The sequence below is a fragment of the Oryx dammah genome, unplaced genomic scaffold, assembly GCF_014754425.2.
Source record: "Oryx dammah isolate SB20612 unplaced genomic scaffold, SCBI_Odam_1.1 HiC_scaffold_2, whole genome shotgun sequence".
Lineage (NCBI taxonomy): Eukaryota > Metazoa > Chordata > Mammalia > Artiodactyla > Bovidae > Oryx > Oryx dammah.
The window spans coordinates 110,699,532-110,718,757 of NW_024070186.1; the positions used below are offsets into that span (position 1 = coordinate 110,699,532).

Sequence of the window (19,226 nt, forward strand, 5' to 3'; positions counted from 1 at the left end):
AAAGGCTACCCACTCCAGTATTCTAGCCTAGAGAATTCCATGGACTGTATAGTTCATGGAGTTGCAAAGAGTCTGACACGACTGAGTGACTTTCACTTTCAGCCTTAAGTTCTTGCTCTCTGTACATGACTGCTGGAATAACCATAGCTTTGACTATACAAACCTTTGTCAGCAAAGTGTTGTCTCTGGTTTTAATACACTGTGTAGGTTTGTCTAGCTTTCCTTCCAAGGACCAAGTGTCTTTTCATGGCTGCAATTACCATCCACAGTGATTTTGGAGCCTAAGAAAAGAAAATTTGGCACTGTTTCCACTTTTTCCTCTTCTGTTGCCATGAAGTGATGGGACCAGATGCCATGATCTTAGTTTTTTGACTGTTGAGTTTAAAGCCAGCTTTTTTACTCTCCTCTTTCACCTACATCAAGAAGCTCCTTAGTTCTTCAGTTTCTGCCATTAGAGTCGTATTATTTGCATATCTGAGGTTGTTGATATTTTTCCTGACTGTCTTGATTCCAGCCTGTGATTCATCCAGTTCAGCATTTCATATGATGTATTCCTCATAGAAGTTAAATAAGCAGGGTGACAGTATACAGCCTTGACATACTCCTTTCCCAATTTCGAACCATTCTGTTGTTCCATGTCCAGTTCTGACTGTTGCTTCTTGACCCACATATAGGTTTCTCAGGAGACAGGTAAGGTGGTCTGGTATTCCCATGTCTTTAAGAATTTTCCATAGTCAAAGGCTTTTTGCATAGTCAGTGAAGCAGAAGTGAATGTTTTTCTGGAATTCCATTGCTTTCTCTATGATCCAATGAATGTTGGCAATTTGATCTCTGTTTCCTCTGCCTTTTCTAAATCCAGGTTGTACATATGGAAATTCTCAGTTCACATACTCCTGAAGCCTAGCTCAAAGGGTTTTGAGCATTACTTTCCTAGCATGTGAAATGAATGCAGTTGTGTGATAGTTTGAACATCTTTGCCATTGCCCTTCTTTGGGATTGTATTGAAAACTGACTTTTTCCAGTCCTGTGGCTACTGCTGAGTTTTCCAAATTTGCTGACATATTGAGTGAGCACTTTAACAGCATCATCTTTTAGGGTTTGAAATAGCTCAACTGAATTCCATCACCTCCACTGGCTTTGTTCATAGTAATGCTTCCTAAAGCCCACTTGACGTTACACTCCAGGTTTTCTGTTCCTAGGTGAGTGACCACACCATCATGGTTATACAGGCCATTAATCCAGGTCATTAAGACCTTTTTTTGTATAGTTCTGTGTATTCTTGCTGCCGCTCCTTAATCCCTTCTGCTTCTGTTAGGTCCTTACTCTTTCTTTTTTCATGCCCATTGTTGCATGAAATGTTCTCTTGATATCTCCAATTTTCTTGAAGAGATCTCTAGTCTTTCCCATTCTATTGTTTCCCTTTATTTTTTTGTATTGGTTACATAAGAAAGCTTTCTTATCTCTCCTTAGTATTTTCTGGGAACTCTGCATTCCGTTGGGTATATCTTTCTCTTTTCCTCTTGCCTTTTGCTTCTCTTCTTTTCTCAGCCTCCTCAGAAAACCACTTTGCCTTCTTGGATTTCTTTTTCTTTGGGATGGTTTTGGTCACCACCTCCTATACAATATTTTACATTCCACTTTCTATTTTTATAAATTATTGGTAAAAATCATTCAAAGTGGACTCACAGTTAATCCATATGACTTCTGTGGCTAAGATAGTTACTGTTAACTTTTCTTCAAATGGACCTCCAAACTGATATTTATGATCTAGATCTGGTATCTTAATTGATTAAGGTAGTCACCTAATTATTTTTTTTACTTACAGATAGCAGTAGCCTCTCTGGCAAAGGCTTTTGTCTTTATTGTCACTGGAACAGAGTGGGCAGAAGGAAGGTTTTCTTCTTTAATGTCACGGTGGCAGAATAGGGGAGTTTTTTCTTGCTTCTAGAGCCAGGTTTCCCAAAATGAGTTCTGTTTTAAGATGCATTTATGATAAAAAGGATTTTAAAGTCAGTTAAGCTGAGTAAATCCTGTGTTCTATTTCCCTCCTTGAGATTTACTGTTATATTAGCATAGTAAAGATAACTGAGAAGTTCTACATATCAAAGAAAGTTTGACCTATTGATTCTTAAATTTATCAGCAAAAATAACAAAATACCCCATCTCTTGTCCTTGAAAGTGAAAGTGAAAAGTTGCTCAGTTGTGTCCAACTCTTTGCAACCCATAGACTATACCATTCATGAAATTCTCCAGGCCAGAATACTGGAGTGGGTAGTCTTTCCCTGTTCCAGGGGCTCTTCCCAACCCAGGGATCAAACCCAGGTCTCCCACATTGCAGGCGGATTCTTTACCAGCTGAGCCACAAGGGAAACCCTCTTGTCCCTTAATATACATTAATACTTTGCTTCTTGTGCTTCAAAGGGAAGAAGTCTGTCTCTACTGACTTCATTTACGGAGTTAAGATAATGTGATTAAGGACAGATTCAATTAACTTGTTTATCTTTGTTTAAGATGGCAACTCTGAATACAAGTAATTTAAGTTCCAGTTTGTTCTTTAGGCTATTTTAAAGCTCAATAACTTCTTAAGGTCACATGTAAAAGCTTATGAACTCTTTCACCAGTGACAGAAAATAATAGATTTTAAAAATGAATTTGGCTTACTTGAGATGATGAAAGGTGAAGGTGAAGTCGCTCAGTCATGTCCGACTCTTTGCGACCCTGTGGACTGTAACCTACTAGGCTTCTCCGTCCATGGGATTCTCCAGGCAAGAATACTGGAGTGGGTTGCCACTTCCTTCTTTAGGGTATCTTCCCGACCCAGGGGTCAAACCCGAGTCTCCCACATTGGAGGCAGACGCTTTAACCTCTGAGCCACCAGGGAAGCCCAAGATGATGAAAAGAATTCTCATTTGAAATTTTAAAGTTATTTTAAACATTTTTTTAAATGACTGAAAATTTATTTATTCAAACTAGCTTTAATTTCAAAGTCATAAAAATTCATGTTATTTCAGAGTCCTGAGATGAATGTGACAGTACCAAAGAAAATGTGTAAAAGGTGCGTATGCTGTAACACATATTTCAGATGTTTATGTTTACTTCATATACAAATACTTACATCTTGATTTCTTTCTTTGCTTTTCATAGGCCATGCATTCTCATACTAGATTCTTTGAAAGCTGCTTCTATACAAAACACAGTTCAGAATTTACGGGAGTAAGTAGTGATGATTTTACTATAATCTCAATAATTGGTAAGTTGCCTTAAGAATTACTTAAAAGATTAGATCAGAAGTTATATTTTATTATGTACTTAGGTGAGGTCTATAGATTTAATTAATAATAACCCCATTATATATAAAACATTTCTCAAGGATTTATATTGAAAATAAATTTGAAATTCGTATTCACAATTGAACAAAAGTAACACTTTAGGAAAAACTCACATTCTTATTTTGTGTGTGTGTTGGTAATTTTAAAATTTGCTATAGGATCTGGAAAAAACTAGCAACTAAAGTTTACTTTGTAAATATAAGTGACTTATGTTTTATGAGTTGTAAAAGTTGAGTTGTTGAAAAAAGTCTAGTTTTTAGTGTGAAACTCAGATGATTTTATTAGCATTTTTGAAGCCTCACAAGTTATAATTTGTGCTGTTAAGGTTTAAGTCTTTTGAAATGTGGCTGGAGGCAACATATTTGGCAGCAGATGTTTTTACATCTTTGTGAAAGTTTACATAATAGTAAAGAAATTTCTATTCAAGTCACTCTACTTTTTGTTGATTTAAGGTATTTAGAAGTAGAATGGGAAGTTAAACGAAAAACTCATCGTGAATTCAGCAAAACAAACATGGTGGACCTGTGCCCTAAAGTTCCTAAACAGGATAATAGCAGTGATTGTGGTGTATATTTACTGCAATATGTGGAAAGCTTCTTTAAGGTATGTAAAGATATAAATAAATTTTTTATTCACAGTTACTAACATCACAAATTACTGGGCAAGCAAAGAAGCAGGAAAATGTTAGAGGTAATCAAGAAAGAAAAAAGGCATAGAACCTTATATAACCCAAATATTGGAGATAAAAGATAAGAACTTTAAAATAATTTGATTAATTTATTGGAGAAAATAGTCAAAGATGAACAAAATGGGTGAAAATGGAATCTGCTTTAAAAAAAAATGTTGAGTGGACATTCTAGAACTGAAAGTACATACTCATATATCTGAAATTAAGAACTTATTGGATGGGTTTAATAGCACACTGAATACAGCAGAAGACAGGATTAGGGAACTTTAAAAAAGGACACTAGAAAGTATCCCACTGTAGCTAAGAAAGGAAAAAGAATGTAAAGGAGAGAGCAGCACAAAAGAGACAAGTGTGGTACAGTCAAAAAGTCTAATTTACATATAATTGGAATCGCAGATGGATTGATTCAAGGCAGAGAGAGAATAAGACAGACAAATTTGATGAAAAATTTCAAGTCCAAAGACTTGTGTATTGAAGAATCTCAGAAAACCATCAGCTACATAAGTACAATGACAAGAATGGGTATTATTTTCTAGCTTGTTAGAGATTCTATAGGAACTGTAGCAACATTAAAAAGAGTTTAAATAGCAAGGAATCACTCTTTTTTTTTTTTTTTGAACTGTTAGCTTAATACTTCAGTTATAACCAGTATTATTTATGAAGATGGCTCTAGAAACAGGGTATTTTTGACCAGAGGCTTGTTTAGATAATCCTTAAATGTATTTTCAAAGCATGAAAGTTATAGTATGCAGTTATAACTTTTGGTATAATTGGGGAGAATTGATTATAGTAGAAGATGGTATACATTATGGAAACCGCTAAATGTGTTATTATGGGTTTTTTTTTCCTTTTTTATTCTACACTGGAACTGCCTTATAGGATGACAATTCAGATCTTCTAATACTCTTTCCAAAGAGATTTGATTTTGTTTTTAGATTATCCAGAGTGTCTTATTACATAACATATTCTGAATCTGCTGTATAATTCTACTTTATGTAGCCCCAGTCTGTAGAGTATACTTCTCATTTAGGTTGTAGCACCACTTAAGATTCCTAGGGGTTGGGGAACTCAAAAAGCTAAACCTTGTGTTTCACAAATTTGTGCACTAATATAACAGACTGTGGGTGGAAGAAAATAGGTTTCAGGTTGATCACTCAAAACCTGTGGAACTTTGTAACTAGGCCTAAGAAAAACGACATTAATTCTAATAAAAATACTTGCACAGTTAAATCTCCACTGACATATGCTCCTAGAATCACAGTCAGCCATCATTTCAGCTTTAAACCCTGGGATTTTTAATTTCCTTTTTAATTAAATCCTTCTTACATCTAGCTTCTAATAGTTTCATCAAATTTATAAACATGATCTAGAGTAGTCTTCAGCATTTATTTGTTTATTTTCTTGAAGACAGGCAGAATTGTCTTTGCAGTTGCAAGTTCCTTGTTAAGATTAACATAATGGAGAATGTAGCAGTTCTTGAAACCATTAAATTGGCTGTTTTCTTAGACTAAAAGAAGGTACTTCTGTAGAATTTTCTGTTTTTTTATCTGAGATTCTTCATTTACTGCTGGCCTTTCTCTTTGTTTTAATACAAAATAGTAACATGTTGGAGAATACTGTGTTCAAACCAACCTGACTTCTATGTTGTACTGAATCATTGTTTACTAATTCTGTTTGCACTAATTCACTTAAATGAATTGTAGCAGAACATATGGTGTTTAATTTTGATGTTTGAAAGTTAGCAGCTTAATGAAAATACTATGAAATTGATTGTGGTGATGGTTGCACAACTTTGAATATACTGAAAATCATTCAATTGAATACTTTAGGTGAATTGTATATGAATTATGTCTCACTAAAGCTGTTATTTTAAAAAGTTAGCAATTTCTCATTTCTTATAAAAATGAATTTTGAGCAAATTTGAATTATACTGCTAAAGTGATTACATAGTCTTTTCTCTCATTAGGATCCTATTGTTAACTTTGAACTTCCAATTCATCTGGAGAAATGGTTCCCTCGTCATGTAATAAAGACCAAACGGGAAGATATTCGAGAGCTCATTTTGAAGCTTCATTTACAGCAACAGAAGGGCAGCAGCAGCTAGTTAATCTGTACAAACATGACACAGATGCTCTATACGATTACTGGAAAGCCGCTTACCAGCGTTTGTGTTGGCCAGCTCACAGAGAAGAAAATAACTCGCAGTAGTTTTACAAGTCATTGTACATTATTTAAAATATATAAGATATATTATTAGAATTGTTGGGATCTCATAGATGGAGTGGAAATGGGGGTGATATAGGTTAATGTATTAGATAGAAATTAAAGTTTCATAAATATTTGATTCAAAATATTTCATAAATATTTTCTGATTAAATATGCTTGGATTATGCAATAGTGTATGTAATGTGGGAATGTTTTTGTAGATAATAAAGCTATGTGATCTGTACTTCCACATAACTGGGAGTTGAAGGGAGTTAGGTCCTCCCTGGTGCCAGCCCCAGTGCTTGTCAAATTTGTTGACAAGTCACATTATATTGTAGTTTTATTCTTTGCAGCTCAAGCATGCAGTATGAATACTGTGTATTTTTTTTAAAAAATAATTTAGTATCAAGGCTTCAGAAAATGCCATTTACGGCATCCCTTCTGTATAGCATAAGAGAAAACAATGTTAGGATGGTGATAAGAATTCACTCTTTCAAAGCGCAGCTTATTTTTCTCAGTTGCTAAATGGAACTGTTACTCTAATTGTTGTTTGTTTTGTTTCTTTTGCTGTCATGTGTGGGTATCTGAGAATTTAGTTTGTTCATTCAGAGTGAATTTGGAGCAAAAAATTTAGCTATCACAAAAAATTGCATATGTAGCTCAACTTAGTTTATTTGAGATATAGCTATGTAAATATGGACTCCTATCCTACTCTGACATCCCAGAATATGTGTATAGTTTCTGTAAGTATAGAAGATAAAACTGGTGTCTTCATAACTTTAATTAAAAAATCCTCAAATTCTTATATACTAATTGTTACGACTGAATACATAATTTTATAGCTGTTTACCCAGTATTTGTCTGCAAAAGCCAGATTGCTTTCATTGCTTTTATATTTTTCAATTGTAAGTTTTAGAGACTTAAGAACCAGATGGAGCATACGTTTTTATTAAATGTTCTGACAGGTAACAGTCTTGAATTGATGTGATAATGATGGTATTACATATGATTCAACTCTTTACAACCTTCTAATGTTATCAGGAATATTTTGAGGGGACAATTATATTGTATTTTCTCAGATAAGAAAATTTTTAAAATAATATTATTTTAATCTTCTATTTTAGGCATCTCTTAGATTTATGTTGTAACTGTATAGCAGTGAAGGAAAGGCAATTTAAGATGAAGCTAACAATCGGGATGTTTTGTTTCAGAATCATGTGAATTGAGTTAAGCCTTAGTGTCCTTATGTTTGTGTCATCACCTTTTTATTGTTAAAGATATTTGTCCTTTGGAGAGTTCCTATAAAAATGGTTATAACTACATGTTTCATTCCCAGTTTCTTTGTTGGGGAGGGAACTTTTTTAGATGACTATTCATTGTTTTGTATATCTAATTTTGGGAAAACAAGTATATAATACATCTTATTGTGACTTCTTAACTTTTGTTTGTATGTTTTTCAAAGATATCACTGTCCCTTATGTTTTGAAGATTGTTTGAAATCCATTTTCGTAAATTCATATGGAAATAATGCTTTTAGAATACCAACATTTTATATTAAACATATTTCCAATTCATTAGGCTGAGGTGTAATTTTTTTCCTTATGAAAGGTGACTGATTTTTAGATATAAATTTTAAATTGTGTGATACTCAGTGCATGTCATATAATTGATGCTTAGATTAATTTTTCTTCTGTTTTAACAGGTATATGGTAATTTTGATTGTTGGTTCAGGGAACATTTTTTGAGCATCTACTACTATCAGGAAATGTACAAGGTAGAAAAAAATGAATGACAGCTCTTATTCCTAGGTCATTTATAGTCTAATAGGAGAAATGAACACATGAACAGTTTCAGTATGCTTGTTTAAAAAAATCATGGTTTCTTTGGCATCACCGGAGTGTGTTCAGCTTAGGGTATGTGTGTGAGAGTGATACTAAGAGCTGGTAGAGAGGTTGTAAGAGCGTTGTCAGTGGAAAGGGAAAGCCTTCTTAAAGAAGCTAATACTGTTTTTATTTCACAATTCTTGGGATAAAAAAACAAACTTGACTTTCTTTTTAAAGTCATAAGCCAATCACTTAACTAGGATATAGAAAAAGTTTAATACCTCTGTAATGCTTGCACTGTCTCTATCATGAGTTATTTTTACTATTCCTGTTCTATTTTATAGATGAGGAAGGAGATAGAAGTGGTTACAGTGGAAGATTTTCAAGTTTTTAAATCAAGGAGGGACAGACAGTAGCTTACAAGACAGTAGATTTATTACAAGCAGAAACAGCTCCAAGAAAACTGATTTTATTTTATATGTAGTTCTGTATTTCTGATGTACACTAGTATAGTTGGTCTGGGCATTTTATGCTTCTAAATCAGTTGTAGAGAAAATCAGAGAATATGTGAATCTAACAGATTGAGAAAAATTGTAAAATTCTGAGTTGTATGTGTAACATTATTATTTTGGAGGAAACATTATTTTTATGTGGACTGCTTATTAAAGGCAAGGAGAGTGTTAGTAAAGAGCTTAGCTGACTAGATTAGAACAAAGAAATTGTCTCTTCCCATCTGTCCTAATTAGCTTATCTCTCCTGCTCTCATAGCATGTTAGTTATTTCAGAAAAGAAGGGAGAGGTACTTTGAAAGGACACCATTTTTATTCAGCTAATTTATAATGATTTTGGAATGGTTGTTAGTTCTCATACATAAACTTATAAATGTTAGACTTCTTCTGTAACAGTTTGTTACTGGACATTTCAAGGCTTTTCAGTTACAGATTTTGGCCTCTCCTCCTCCTTTTGGTTTTGGCTCAAATGATTATGTTTCCTCATTTGGGGAAGATTTCTCTGTGTATTTTGATATTTGTCCTGATAGAAGGAAACCTTCCATCATTAACAGGTATTTAAAAATCTGTGTTACTTTTTAAATTTTTCTTTATATCTGTAGTATATATTCTCTAAAAACATTATTTGATATGATTGCTGTAAGGAATTGAATCAAATATTACTCTATCAATCTTTAATATTGCTTCATTTAAACTGTGTGATAATTTCTCCAATAATTCTGGTTTTCCTCTTCATTAATGTTTCTTGATTCAGACCTTACCTCTTCTTATTTCTTGTGTTGAAATTGAATATATACTTGGTCTCAATAACTAACAGTCTTGAAATAAAGAGGAGGAATTAAATGGAGAAAGAATTGAATACGTCACTTCTCTTGAAGCATATAGGTTTGTAATTTGAGCATTGAGTTAAAAATCCAGACATGGTACGGATGTCATTTTTTTTTTGTTTCCTCTCATTCTGTATCTTCATTCATTATCAGAAGTTTTGTTTATGCTTTCACTCTGTAGCACAAACCTACTTATCTTTAGAAGAGATCCAAGAACCCAAGAGTACAGTTTTTTTCCTCCAGACTGACTCAGAATCCACAGATTCTTCTCTGTCTGCTAAAAAGAAACAACCTCTGGACAACAGAGAAACTGAGAGACATTGGTTGCTCAGAAGAAAGCGATCTACTTTATTTCCTAATGGTGTGAAAACTTGCCCAGATGAAAGTGTTACAGAGGCTGTGGCAAACCATGTGAAGTATTTTAAAGTCCGAGGTAAGCAAATATTTAAACCCTTGGGCTCCATGGTGAAACTCAAACGTAGTTCAAAAACAGTTGTTGTATTTCTTTACAATTCAAAATTTGTCTTATTTTGGATAGAGACTGAACCAAATATTATCTTTCTACTAACCATGGAAAATAGACTTACTAAGAATTTGATATTTATATAGCTTCAGAGAAAAGTTTGTTATTTTAAGAGAGGACATGGTTTAAAATCACTTAAGTACTTTAAAAGTACCAGTTTATCATAAAATATCACTTATATGTAGAATTTAAAAAAAAATGGTACGAATGAACTTATTTACAAAATAGAAATAGAGTCACAGATGTAGAAAAAATCTTACGGTTACCATGGGGGAAAGATTGTTGTTCATTCAGTAAATCATGTCTGACTCCTTGCAGCTCAGTGGACTGCAGCATGCCAGGCTCCTTTGTCCTCCACTGTCTCTTTGTTTGTTGAATCTGTGATGGTATCTTACCATCTCATCCTCTGTTGCCCCTTTTCCTTTTGCCTTCAATCTCTCCCAGCATCAGTCTTTTCCACTGAGCTGGCTCTTCACATCAGGTAGCCAAAGTATTGGAGCTTCAGCCTCAGCATCAGTGCTCCCAATGAATATTCAGGGTTGGTTTCCTTTAGGATTTCTAGTTTGATCTCCTTGCAGTCCAAGGGGCTCCCAAGAGTCTTCTCCAACACCACTGTTCAAAAGCATCAATTCTTCGGCCTTCTTTCTGGTCCAGCTCTCACATCCGAACGTGACTACTGAAAAAAACCTGTAGTTTTGACCATACGGACCTATGTTGGCAAAGTGATGCTTCTGCTTTTTAATACGCTGTCTAGGTTTGCCATGGACTTCCCTGATAGCTCAATTGATAAAGAATTGGCCTGCAATGCAGGAGACCCTGGTTTGATTCATGGGTAGGGAAGATCTGCTGGCGAAAGGATAGGCTACCCACCTCTAGAATTCTTGGGCTTCCCTTGTGGCTCAGTTGGTAAAGAATCTGCCTGCGATGCGGGAGACCTGGCTTCAATCCCTGGGTTGGGAAGATACCCTGGAGAAGGAAAGGGCTGCTCACTCCAGTATTCTGGTCTAGAGAATCGCATGGACTGTATAGTCCATGGGATCGCAAATAGTTGGACACGACTGAATGACTTTCACTTCACTTCACTTCAGGTTTGCCATAGCTTTCCTTTCAAGGAACAAACGTCTTTTAATTTCATGGCTGCAGTCACCATCCACAGTGATTTTGGAGCCCAAGGAGAGAGAATCTATTTCTGCTTCGACTTTTTCCTCTCCTTGATCTTATCTGCTTGTATATTTAACCTCCTTTAAGAGGAAGTTCTCAGAGGTCTCTTTTTCCCATCTAGAACCATTTCCATACTGATTCAGAAACTCTAGTTAAAAGAATGATTTACGTCTTGACAGCATTTGGTACTTTCATCCTTTGAAAAGATGAATTTTCTACATCTACTTGGTTTACTTTGTGTTGTAGTACTTATGTAGCACAATCTCAATTTCATGGGTGCATTTTACACACAGTTAAGTATGTCTTATTTTTTAAGCAAGAACTAAGAAATATTCTTATTGGCTGGTGGGTCCAAATACTGAAACCAGCAATAGTTTCAATAAAACGGTCATTGCTTCTACTTTTTCCCCCATCTGTTTGCCATGAGGTGATGGGACCGAATGCCATCATCTCAGTTTTTTTAATGTTTAGTTCAAACATTTGTTTGAACTTAGTTCAAACAGTAGTAGTATTAAGCCAGCTTTTTCCCTCTCCTCTTTCACCCTCATGAAAGGCTCTTTAATTCCTCTTCATCTTCTGCCATTGGAGTGGCATCATCTACGTATCTGAGGTGGTTGATATTTCTCCTGGTAGCCTTGACTCCAGCTTGTGCTTCATCCAGCCTGGCATTTTGTGTGATGTACTCTGCATAGCAGTTAAATAAGCACGGTGACAGTATACAGCCTTGTTGTACTCCTTTCTCTCAATTTTCAATCATGTCCAGTTTTTCCGAGTCCAGTTCTAAGTGTTTAAGTGTTGCTTCTTGTCCTGCATATAGGTCTCTCAGGAGACAGGTAAGGTGGTCTGGTATTCCTGTCTCTTTAAGAATTTTCCAGTTTGTTGTGATTCACACAAAGGCTTTAGTGTAGTCAGTGAAGCAGAAGCAGATATTTTTCTGGGAAGGGAATGAATATTTCAACATAGGTCTTGATTTTGAAGAGATTTGGAAGAGGTAATTGGATTATGCTGCTAAAACCAATTGTTTAGACATTGTTTAGATCCACTCACTGTTCAACCAGGGATTTTAGCTCTTTCCACTGAACTAATTCACTCTAATGATTTGCTGAGTTTTTCCTTTCATACATAATTTGATATCAATTGCTGTTTGGTAGGAGAAGACAATGGCACCCCACTCTAGTACTCTTGCCTGGAAAATCCCATGGGCGGAGGAGCCTGGTAGGCTGCAGTCCATGGGGTCGCTGAGGGTTGGACACGACTGAGCGACTTCACTTTCACTTTTCACTTTCCACTTTCACGCACTGGAGAAGGAAATGGCAACCCACTCCAGTGTTCTTGCCTGGAGAATCCCAGGGATGGGGGAGCCTGGTGGGCTGCCGTCTATGGGGTCGCACAGAGTCGGACATGACTGAAGTGACTTAGCAGCAGCAGCAGCTGTTTGGTATAACACATTTGAAGAATATCTCCATTTAAGCAAGAAGCAACTGCACTCAACTTAATGACTTTTGAAATTAAACAGATATTTAGGGGTGCTTGGAGTAGGAAGTAATTAATAGTATCCTCCCTTCAAAAAATTATATTAGTAGTTGGACCTTTTAAAATATAGCCTATAATCTGCACATATTTAAAGTATATAGTCTGATTAGGTTTGACAAATGTATTTATCCTTAACTTCTCACTGCAACTAAGATAATGAATTTTTCAGTTACCTCCAAACATTTTCTCAAGTGCCTTTATAATCCCTTCCTCCCTGAGCACCTCCCTTGATCTAAGAGCTGAGGTAACCACTAATCTGCTTTCTATTACCAGGTATTGTTTGCATTTTCTACATTTATATATATGAATGTATTCATACTATGTACTCCCTTTTTTGTTTAGCTTCTTTTACTCAGTTTAATTGTTCTGAGACTCATCTGTGATTTTTTGATGTATCAATACTTTGTTACCATTTATTTTGGGGTATTATTACATTTTATGGATATACTGCATTTGGGGATATTTGGGTGGTTTTCAGTTATTGGTGATTATAGAGAAAGCGGTCATGAATGTTTGTGAAAAAATTTTTTCTGTGAACAATCTGCTTTCATATCTGTTGGTTAATTGGAGTGGAATGGATGGATCACATGATAGTTCTATGTTTAACTTCTTAAGAAGTTGCCAAAACTGTTTTCCAGTGTCCTTGTACCACCAGCGGTGTATTGGGACTCTGGTTTTTCCACATCTGTGTAATGCTTGGTATAGTCAATCTTTTTAAACTGTAACCATTCTAGTAGATGCAGCTTCCTTCATAGCTCAGTCGGTAAAGAATCTGACTGCAGTGCAGGAGACCTGGGTTCAATTCCTGGGTCAGGAAGATCCTCTGGAGAAGGAAATGGCAACCCTCTCCAGTATTCATGCCTGGTGAATCCTGTGGATAGAGGAGCCTGGCAGGCTATAGGCCATGGGGTTGAGAGTCAGACATGACTTGGTGACTAAACCACTACATTCTAGTAGATATGAAGTGACATCTTATTGTGGTTTTAACTTGTGTTTTCTTGAAGGCTAATGACATTGAGCACTTTTTCATGTGCTCATTTGCCATTCATATATCTTTTTTGGTGAAGTTTCTATTTGAATATTTTGCTGATTTAAAAAATAATTGGATTGTTTGTCCTATAATTGAGTTATAAGAGTTCCTTATGAATTCCAAATTCAAATTCATTGTCAGATATATGTTTTGCATAAATTCTCTCCCAATGTTTGGTTTATTGTTTTATTTTTCTTAACAGTGTCTTTTGAGGAACAGTTTTAGATTTTGATATGTCACGTGTTTTTTTTTTGCTTCATACTTGCTTTTGGTATTGGATCTAAGTTTGCTTAGCTCAGAGTCACAAAGATTTTCTGTTATTTTTTCCTGTAGAAGTTTTATAATTTCTTGGTTTTACATAAAGGTCTTTGATCTACTGTGAGTTAATATTTGTATTTGGTGTATATGAGTCAAAGTTAAATTTTTTTGTATTTGCATAGCCAGTTGTTCCAGCATCATTTATTAAAAAGATTAGCTTTTGTACATTTGTTGAAAATCAGTCTTCTGTGTATGATGGATCTATTTCTTCATTTTTTATTCTCTTACACAGATTTATTTATCTGTTTTAATGCCAATACCTTACTGTCTTGATTACTCTAAGCTTTATAATAAGTCTTTGAATCAAATAGTGCAAGTCCTTCAACTTTGTTCTTTTTAAATCTGTTTGATTATTCTAGGTCCTTTGTCTTCCATATAAATATTGTAATTAGCTTGCCAATTTGTACATGGAAAGCTACTGGAATTTTGATTTGGTTTGTGTTAAATCTGTTGATCAATTTGGAAGGAGTTGCAAGCTTAGCAGTATTGACTCTCTTGCTCTATGGATGTATCTCCTCATTTATTTTGATCTTTGTCAGTTTCTCTCAGCAGTGTTTTGTAATTTTTATTGTTTAGATTTTATACATCTTTTTGTCAGATTTATTTCACTTTTTTCATGCTGTTGTTAACAGAATTTTTTTTAATGGTCTTTGATTGTTTCTTGCTAGTATATAAACATACAATTGATTAGTGTATTGATCTTTTATTCTGTAATTTTGTAAACTCACGTATTGGTTCTAGTAGCTCTTTCATATATTCTGTAGGGTTTTCTACATAGGTGATTATTTCATCAACAAATAAAGACATAGTTTTATTTCTTATCTTCCAATTTGTACGCCTTTTCTTTAAAAATTTTTTATTTATTTTAATTGGAGGATAATTGCTTTACAATATTGTGATGGCTTTGCCATACATCAACATGAATTGGCCATAGGTAAACATGTATCCCCCCACCTCTCTCCTCACCCCATCCCTCCAGGATTTCTTTTTCTTGCCTTATGCACTACATTGACTGTTCCTCATGCTTTGGGCTCCACAATTCTGAAAGGAAACTATATTACCCTACAAAAAGACTTTGCTCCATTCTGAATTTCTCCATACTAAATAAGATGCATATCCTGAGCCCTAGTAACAGGATTCAAGACAGTGGTTTCATAATTTACATTAGAGTGCAGTCATTCTATTGTGTTTTCTGTGGATTTTAATACATGTACAGTGACATGTATCCACTGTTACAGTGTCATACAGATAGTTTCACTGCCCTAAAATCCATCCATTTCCACCCCCTGTATCTTTCCTCCCCCCAATCCCTGACCACCATAGATCTTTTTACAATTTATATAGTTTCACTTTTTCCAGAATGTATTATCATTAAGCCCATACAGTATGTCGCTTTTTCAGATTGGCTTCTCGTACTTAGCAATATGCATTTAAATCTTCTCCATGTCTTTTCATGGCTTGAAGCCTCATTTCTTTTTATCACTGAATTCTAATCCCATCATATGGATATACCACAGGTTATTTGTCCTATTGAAATATTCTCAGTATCAGCTGTACTTTGCTAAAACATAAACATGGATTTTTTTTTTTTAAGAGAAGCAAAAACCCCTGCCTATGAGAAGGTGAATCAGTTTCCTTTGCAAGGGAAAGGAATGGGGAGTGCAGATTCTCTTCAGGTCTAAAAAGTTTAAATGGGGGTGTATAGAAGGGCTTTGAATGAGAATCATCCCCATGTCCCTGCAGAATAGACCGTGTGCAAGAGTGTCTCAGGAATCTGAAATAACAGATCCGTGGTCATTGTGAGAACCCTAAAGTCCTTTCCATAAAAAATACCTCCCTGTTTATTTTTCAGTATGCCAGGAAGCTGTCTGGGAAGCCTTCAGGACTTTTTGGGATCGACTTCCTGGGCGTGAGGAATATCATTATTGGATGAATTTGTGTGAGGATGGAATCACGACTATATTTGAAATGGGCACACATTTTAGTCAGTCTGTGGAACACAGAAGCTTAATTATGCAGGTAAATGTAGTAACAAGAAGAAATTACTGTACTTACTATAGTAGCACATATACAGAGCTCAGGCCTAAAGGAAGAAAGAGTGAATGCTGGATCCCTATGTTACTGTTTTGTTGAATTAGGCTCTTCAGGTGACCCACCGCAGGGTGACCAATCTTTGTATCTCTAGCTCTGGCCATTATAATTAATAAGCATTGTGAAACCAGCAAGAACCTCAGGATTGTTTATAAATGTAAGAATTTGGAAATAATACTCTACAAAGATTTAGGCTAAGAATATTAATCTGTGAGAATCAAACATTCTTGTCAGAGTTTTGCATTTTATCAGTTCAAAGTTGAATTGATAACTAATTAAAGATAGAGGGTATAGATCATTGGATAAATGTTTAGTAAAGTATAAATGTGATTCTAATGCATGAATTTGCTTAACGTGTTTTCCTTGTTTTAGATTTAGTTTATTCTTAGCAAAGGATAAACAAGCATGCATATGGACAAATTATCTGCCCACCTTCCCTTTTTCATGTTGCATGTATTCATGGCAAGAGAAGGAAACTGTTTGGATCTATGTGATCTATGTGGTAAATTGCACATGCTGTGTGAGAGGCCCCTTATATCCTTCTTCCTTTTATTCATGTCCTCAGCTCAGATGTAACCTCCTTCATGAGAAAACAACCCCCAACCCCCATCCTAGCAGATTTAGCTCACATAATCTTTTGACCACCATAATTCTTTACTCATTCTTTAGTATTGTACTCCTTACATTTTATTATTATTAGTTGTATATAATAAAATGTGGGCTTCTCTGGTGGCTCAGTGGTAAAGAATCTGCCTGCCAATGCAGGAGACATGGGTTCAGTCCCTGAGTCAGGAAGATCTCCTAGAGAAGGAAATGGCAACCTAGTCCAGTGTTCTTGCCTGGGAAATCCCACAGACAGAGAAGCCTGGTGGGCTACAGTCCACAGGGTCACAAAAGAGTTGGAGATGACTTAGTGACTAACAGCGCTGCATGTATATGTTGGCCAGGATATCAGAAGAGGAGACTAGATTTGACAGGAGATCAGACTAGAGGGGTGGATAGCTTAAGAAGTTTGTAAGTGATAGGAAGCCGTTGAAGGGGTGTAAGTTGGCAGGTTGCAGGGGCTGATTGTACAGTTTTGAACTGTAAAATAGTTATTGTGGTTTCTGTACACCATCTGATAGATTAGAGGGCACAAGATGAGCAGAGATCAGTTGCTACTTGAGGCCTGAGGGGATGAGAATCCTGTGTAAACCATGAAGTAGAGAAAGGGTGCATAGGGGATACAAATAGGAAAAGGATTAGTAGGACTCAGTGACAGATTGGATGGGAGTGGGCAGTAATAAAGGCATGACCCTGGAAGCCTCCCAACTTCTGTCTTCATTGGCTACCACTAAGAACTCAGGCAGAGAAGCAGCTTGTAGACACTGACGGAGAGAGAGTGAGTTTGCTTTTTAATGCATTGTTTTGAACCATCTTTGAAATGTGCATTGCTTAATATTTAGATATGAAGCCCAAAAGAGTGGTCTGGGGTCACCAGACCACAGCTATAGGGATCACCAGACTTGAGGTAGTACTTGAAATCATGAGAGGGATTGAGAATGTTACTTAAGCAATCACTGGCTATCCAAAAACTGAAGGAAGCTTGATTTTACCTTTTTTTAAAAAATTGAAATAAGGTTGATTTACATTGCTGAGTTGATTTCTGCTTTACAGCATAGTGATTCAGTTATACATACATATACATCTAATTTTTTTAGCTTAATTTTAAATATAACAACAACTGTTTACTCATAGGTGGTGAATTTATGTGCTTGACAACCTTTATTAGAACTCAGAATTCCAGCATTTTAAAAATAACTAGCATGCTGGCCTATAAAATTTTAAAGCTAATAGTACAAATTGATTAATTGATGATTTTGCTGTGCTTATATGTATCAAGAGAGATTAATTAAAGGAAATAAAATACCAGTTGAAGGTGTTAGATGATTAAAATTCAGGAAAAAAAAAGACTGGCTGAGATTGTTCTAGGACAGTGTGTAGAGTAAAAAGAACAGTGAGTTATTTATAAATATCTTAAGAATTATTTAGAGTAATCATCTCTCCATTTTACAGATAAGAAAGTTGAGCCCCAGCAGCAGAGAAAATTTTCAGATTTGCCTCCATAGCTGAGAAGGAGAAAATAGAATTTGATCCCAAATTATCATATTGGTCTCAAAATAAAACCACTAGTTTAGACAAAACTTGGACACAATTTTCTTTGAATGCTCCAAAGGAATAATCCAACTATGGATACAGTTTATCTTTTTGTCTGAATTCTGGAGAACTAGATTTTATAATTATTTTATGCGCATGATGATATTACTCTATGATAGGAATTTCTATACATGTAGTAGATCACAAAACACTTTGGTTCTAAGTCCATGGAAATTAATGTAAAACTCTACCAATATCTAACCCGTAGATCTTTCTGGAATGATTAGCAGGTAAAAATCTGTTAATCTGTGTCCATTAAGAGAGCACAGGGACTTTGGGGAACATACACAGAAACTGAGTGATGGGTGGGATGTTCTGAGTCACAAAACAAACTTTGCATCATTAGTACTTTGCTTTAACTATTTAACTATAAGAATAATAACATAGATTCTGTGTTAGGACATTAGTGTTCTTTGTGCAATAAGTTTTATTTACTGCTTAATAACTGTCTTTCACTCACATGGTCATTTTTATATCTTTGTTTTCCTTAGAAACTGACATATGCAAAGGAGACTGTAAGTGGGTGAGTGTCTTTTTTTCCCCTAAGTTCATGTTTGGCAACAGAGATGTATCATACCTGTTCTAAGGCTCATCCCAAATTTAATGATTCCTTCCAATTTCTTGCCAGTTCCTGCCTGTGGGTAAGTCTCAAAGTCTTTTCCTCATCTTGATGCCGCTTCCTTTTCCAAACCACCTTCAGAGCCACTGTGCTTGTTTACTGTCTGACGTTACTAAGAGGTGGACTTGTTCCTTTCTCTTGGTGAGGAAATAGATTTTTGGAACTGGAATACAAAATGATCTGCTGTTGTTGAGGCTTACAGGCTAATACTATTTACCTAAAATGGTACACCTTAGTGGAGGATGGTTGATTAAATGATGGGGTTGTGGTGTGGGTCACTTTATGGCTTAATGATGTTTGTGATCTTGAAGCATAAGACTAGCACAACTTTAATGAATCCTCCAGTGATTTGAGTCATGGCTCTGTGGGCCTTT

General features: G+C 35.4%; 2 protein-coding genes across 10 annotated transcripts in view; both read left to right on the forward strand.

The window, feature by feature from the left end:
• SENP7 (SUMO specific peptidase 7) overlaps positions 1–7,544 on the forward strand; it is a 146,120-nt gene extending 138,576 nt beyond the window's left edge. For all 7 annotated transcript variants that reach the window (XM_040225759.1, XM_040225761.1, XM_040225758.1 and 4 more), the window contains 4 exons: positions 3,012–3,055; positions 3,145–3,213; positions 3,782–3,932; positions 5,984–7,544. In XM_040225759.1, the coding sequence (XP_040081693.1) occupies positions 3,012–3,055; positions 3,145–3,213; positions 3,782–3,932; positions 5,984–6,121 (402 nt within the window). In that variant the 3' untranslated portion in view covers positions 6,122–7,544. The remainder of the gene's footprint in view (positions 1–3,011; positions 3,056–3,144; positions 3,214–3,781; positions 3,933–5,983) is intronic.
• A 321-nt stretch (positions 7,545–7,865) lies between these two features.
• The window catches only part of IMPG2 (interphotoreceptor matrix proteoglycan 2), a 73,774-nt gene continuing 62,413 nt past the window's right edge, over positions 7,866–19,226 (forward strand). For 2 of the 3 annotated variants that reach the window (XM_040225755.1, XM_040225756.1), the window contains exons 1-3: positions 7,876–9,814; positions 15,799–15,965; positions 18,725–18,756. In XM_040225755.1, coding sequence (XP_040081689.1) covers positions 9,475–9,814; positions 15,799–15,965; positions 18,725–18,756 — 539 coding nt within the window. In that variant the 5' untranslated portion in view covers positions 7,876–9,474. Of the gene's footprint in view, positions 9,815–15,798; positions 15,966–18,724; positions 18,757–19,226 lie in introns of all 3 variants that reach the window. The other variant, XM_040225757.1, reaches the window with a different exon arrangement.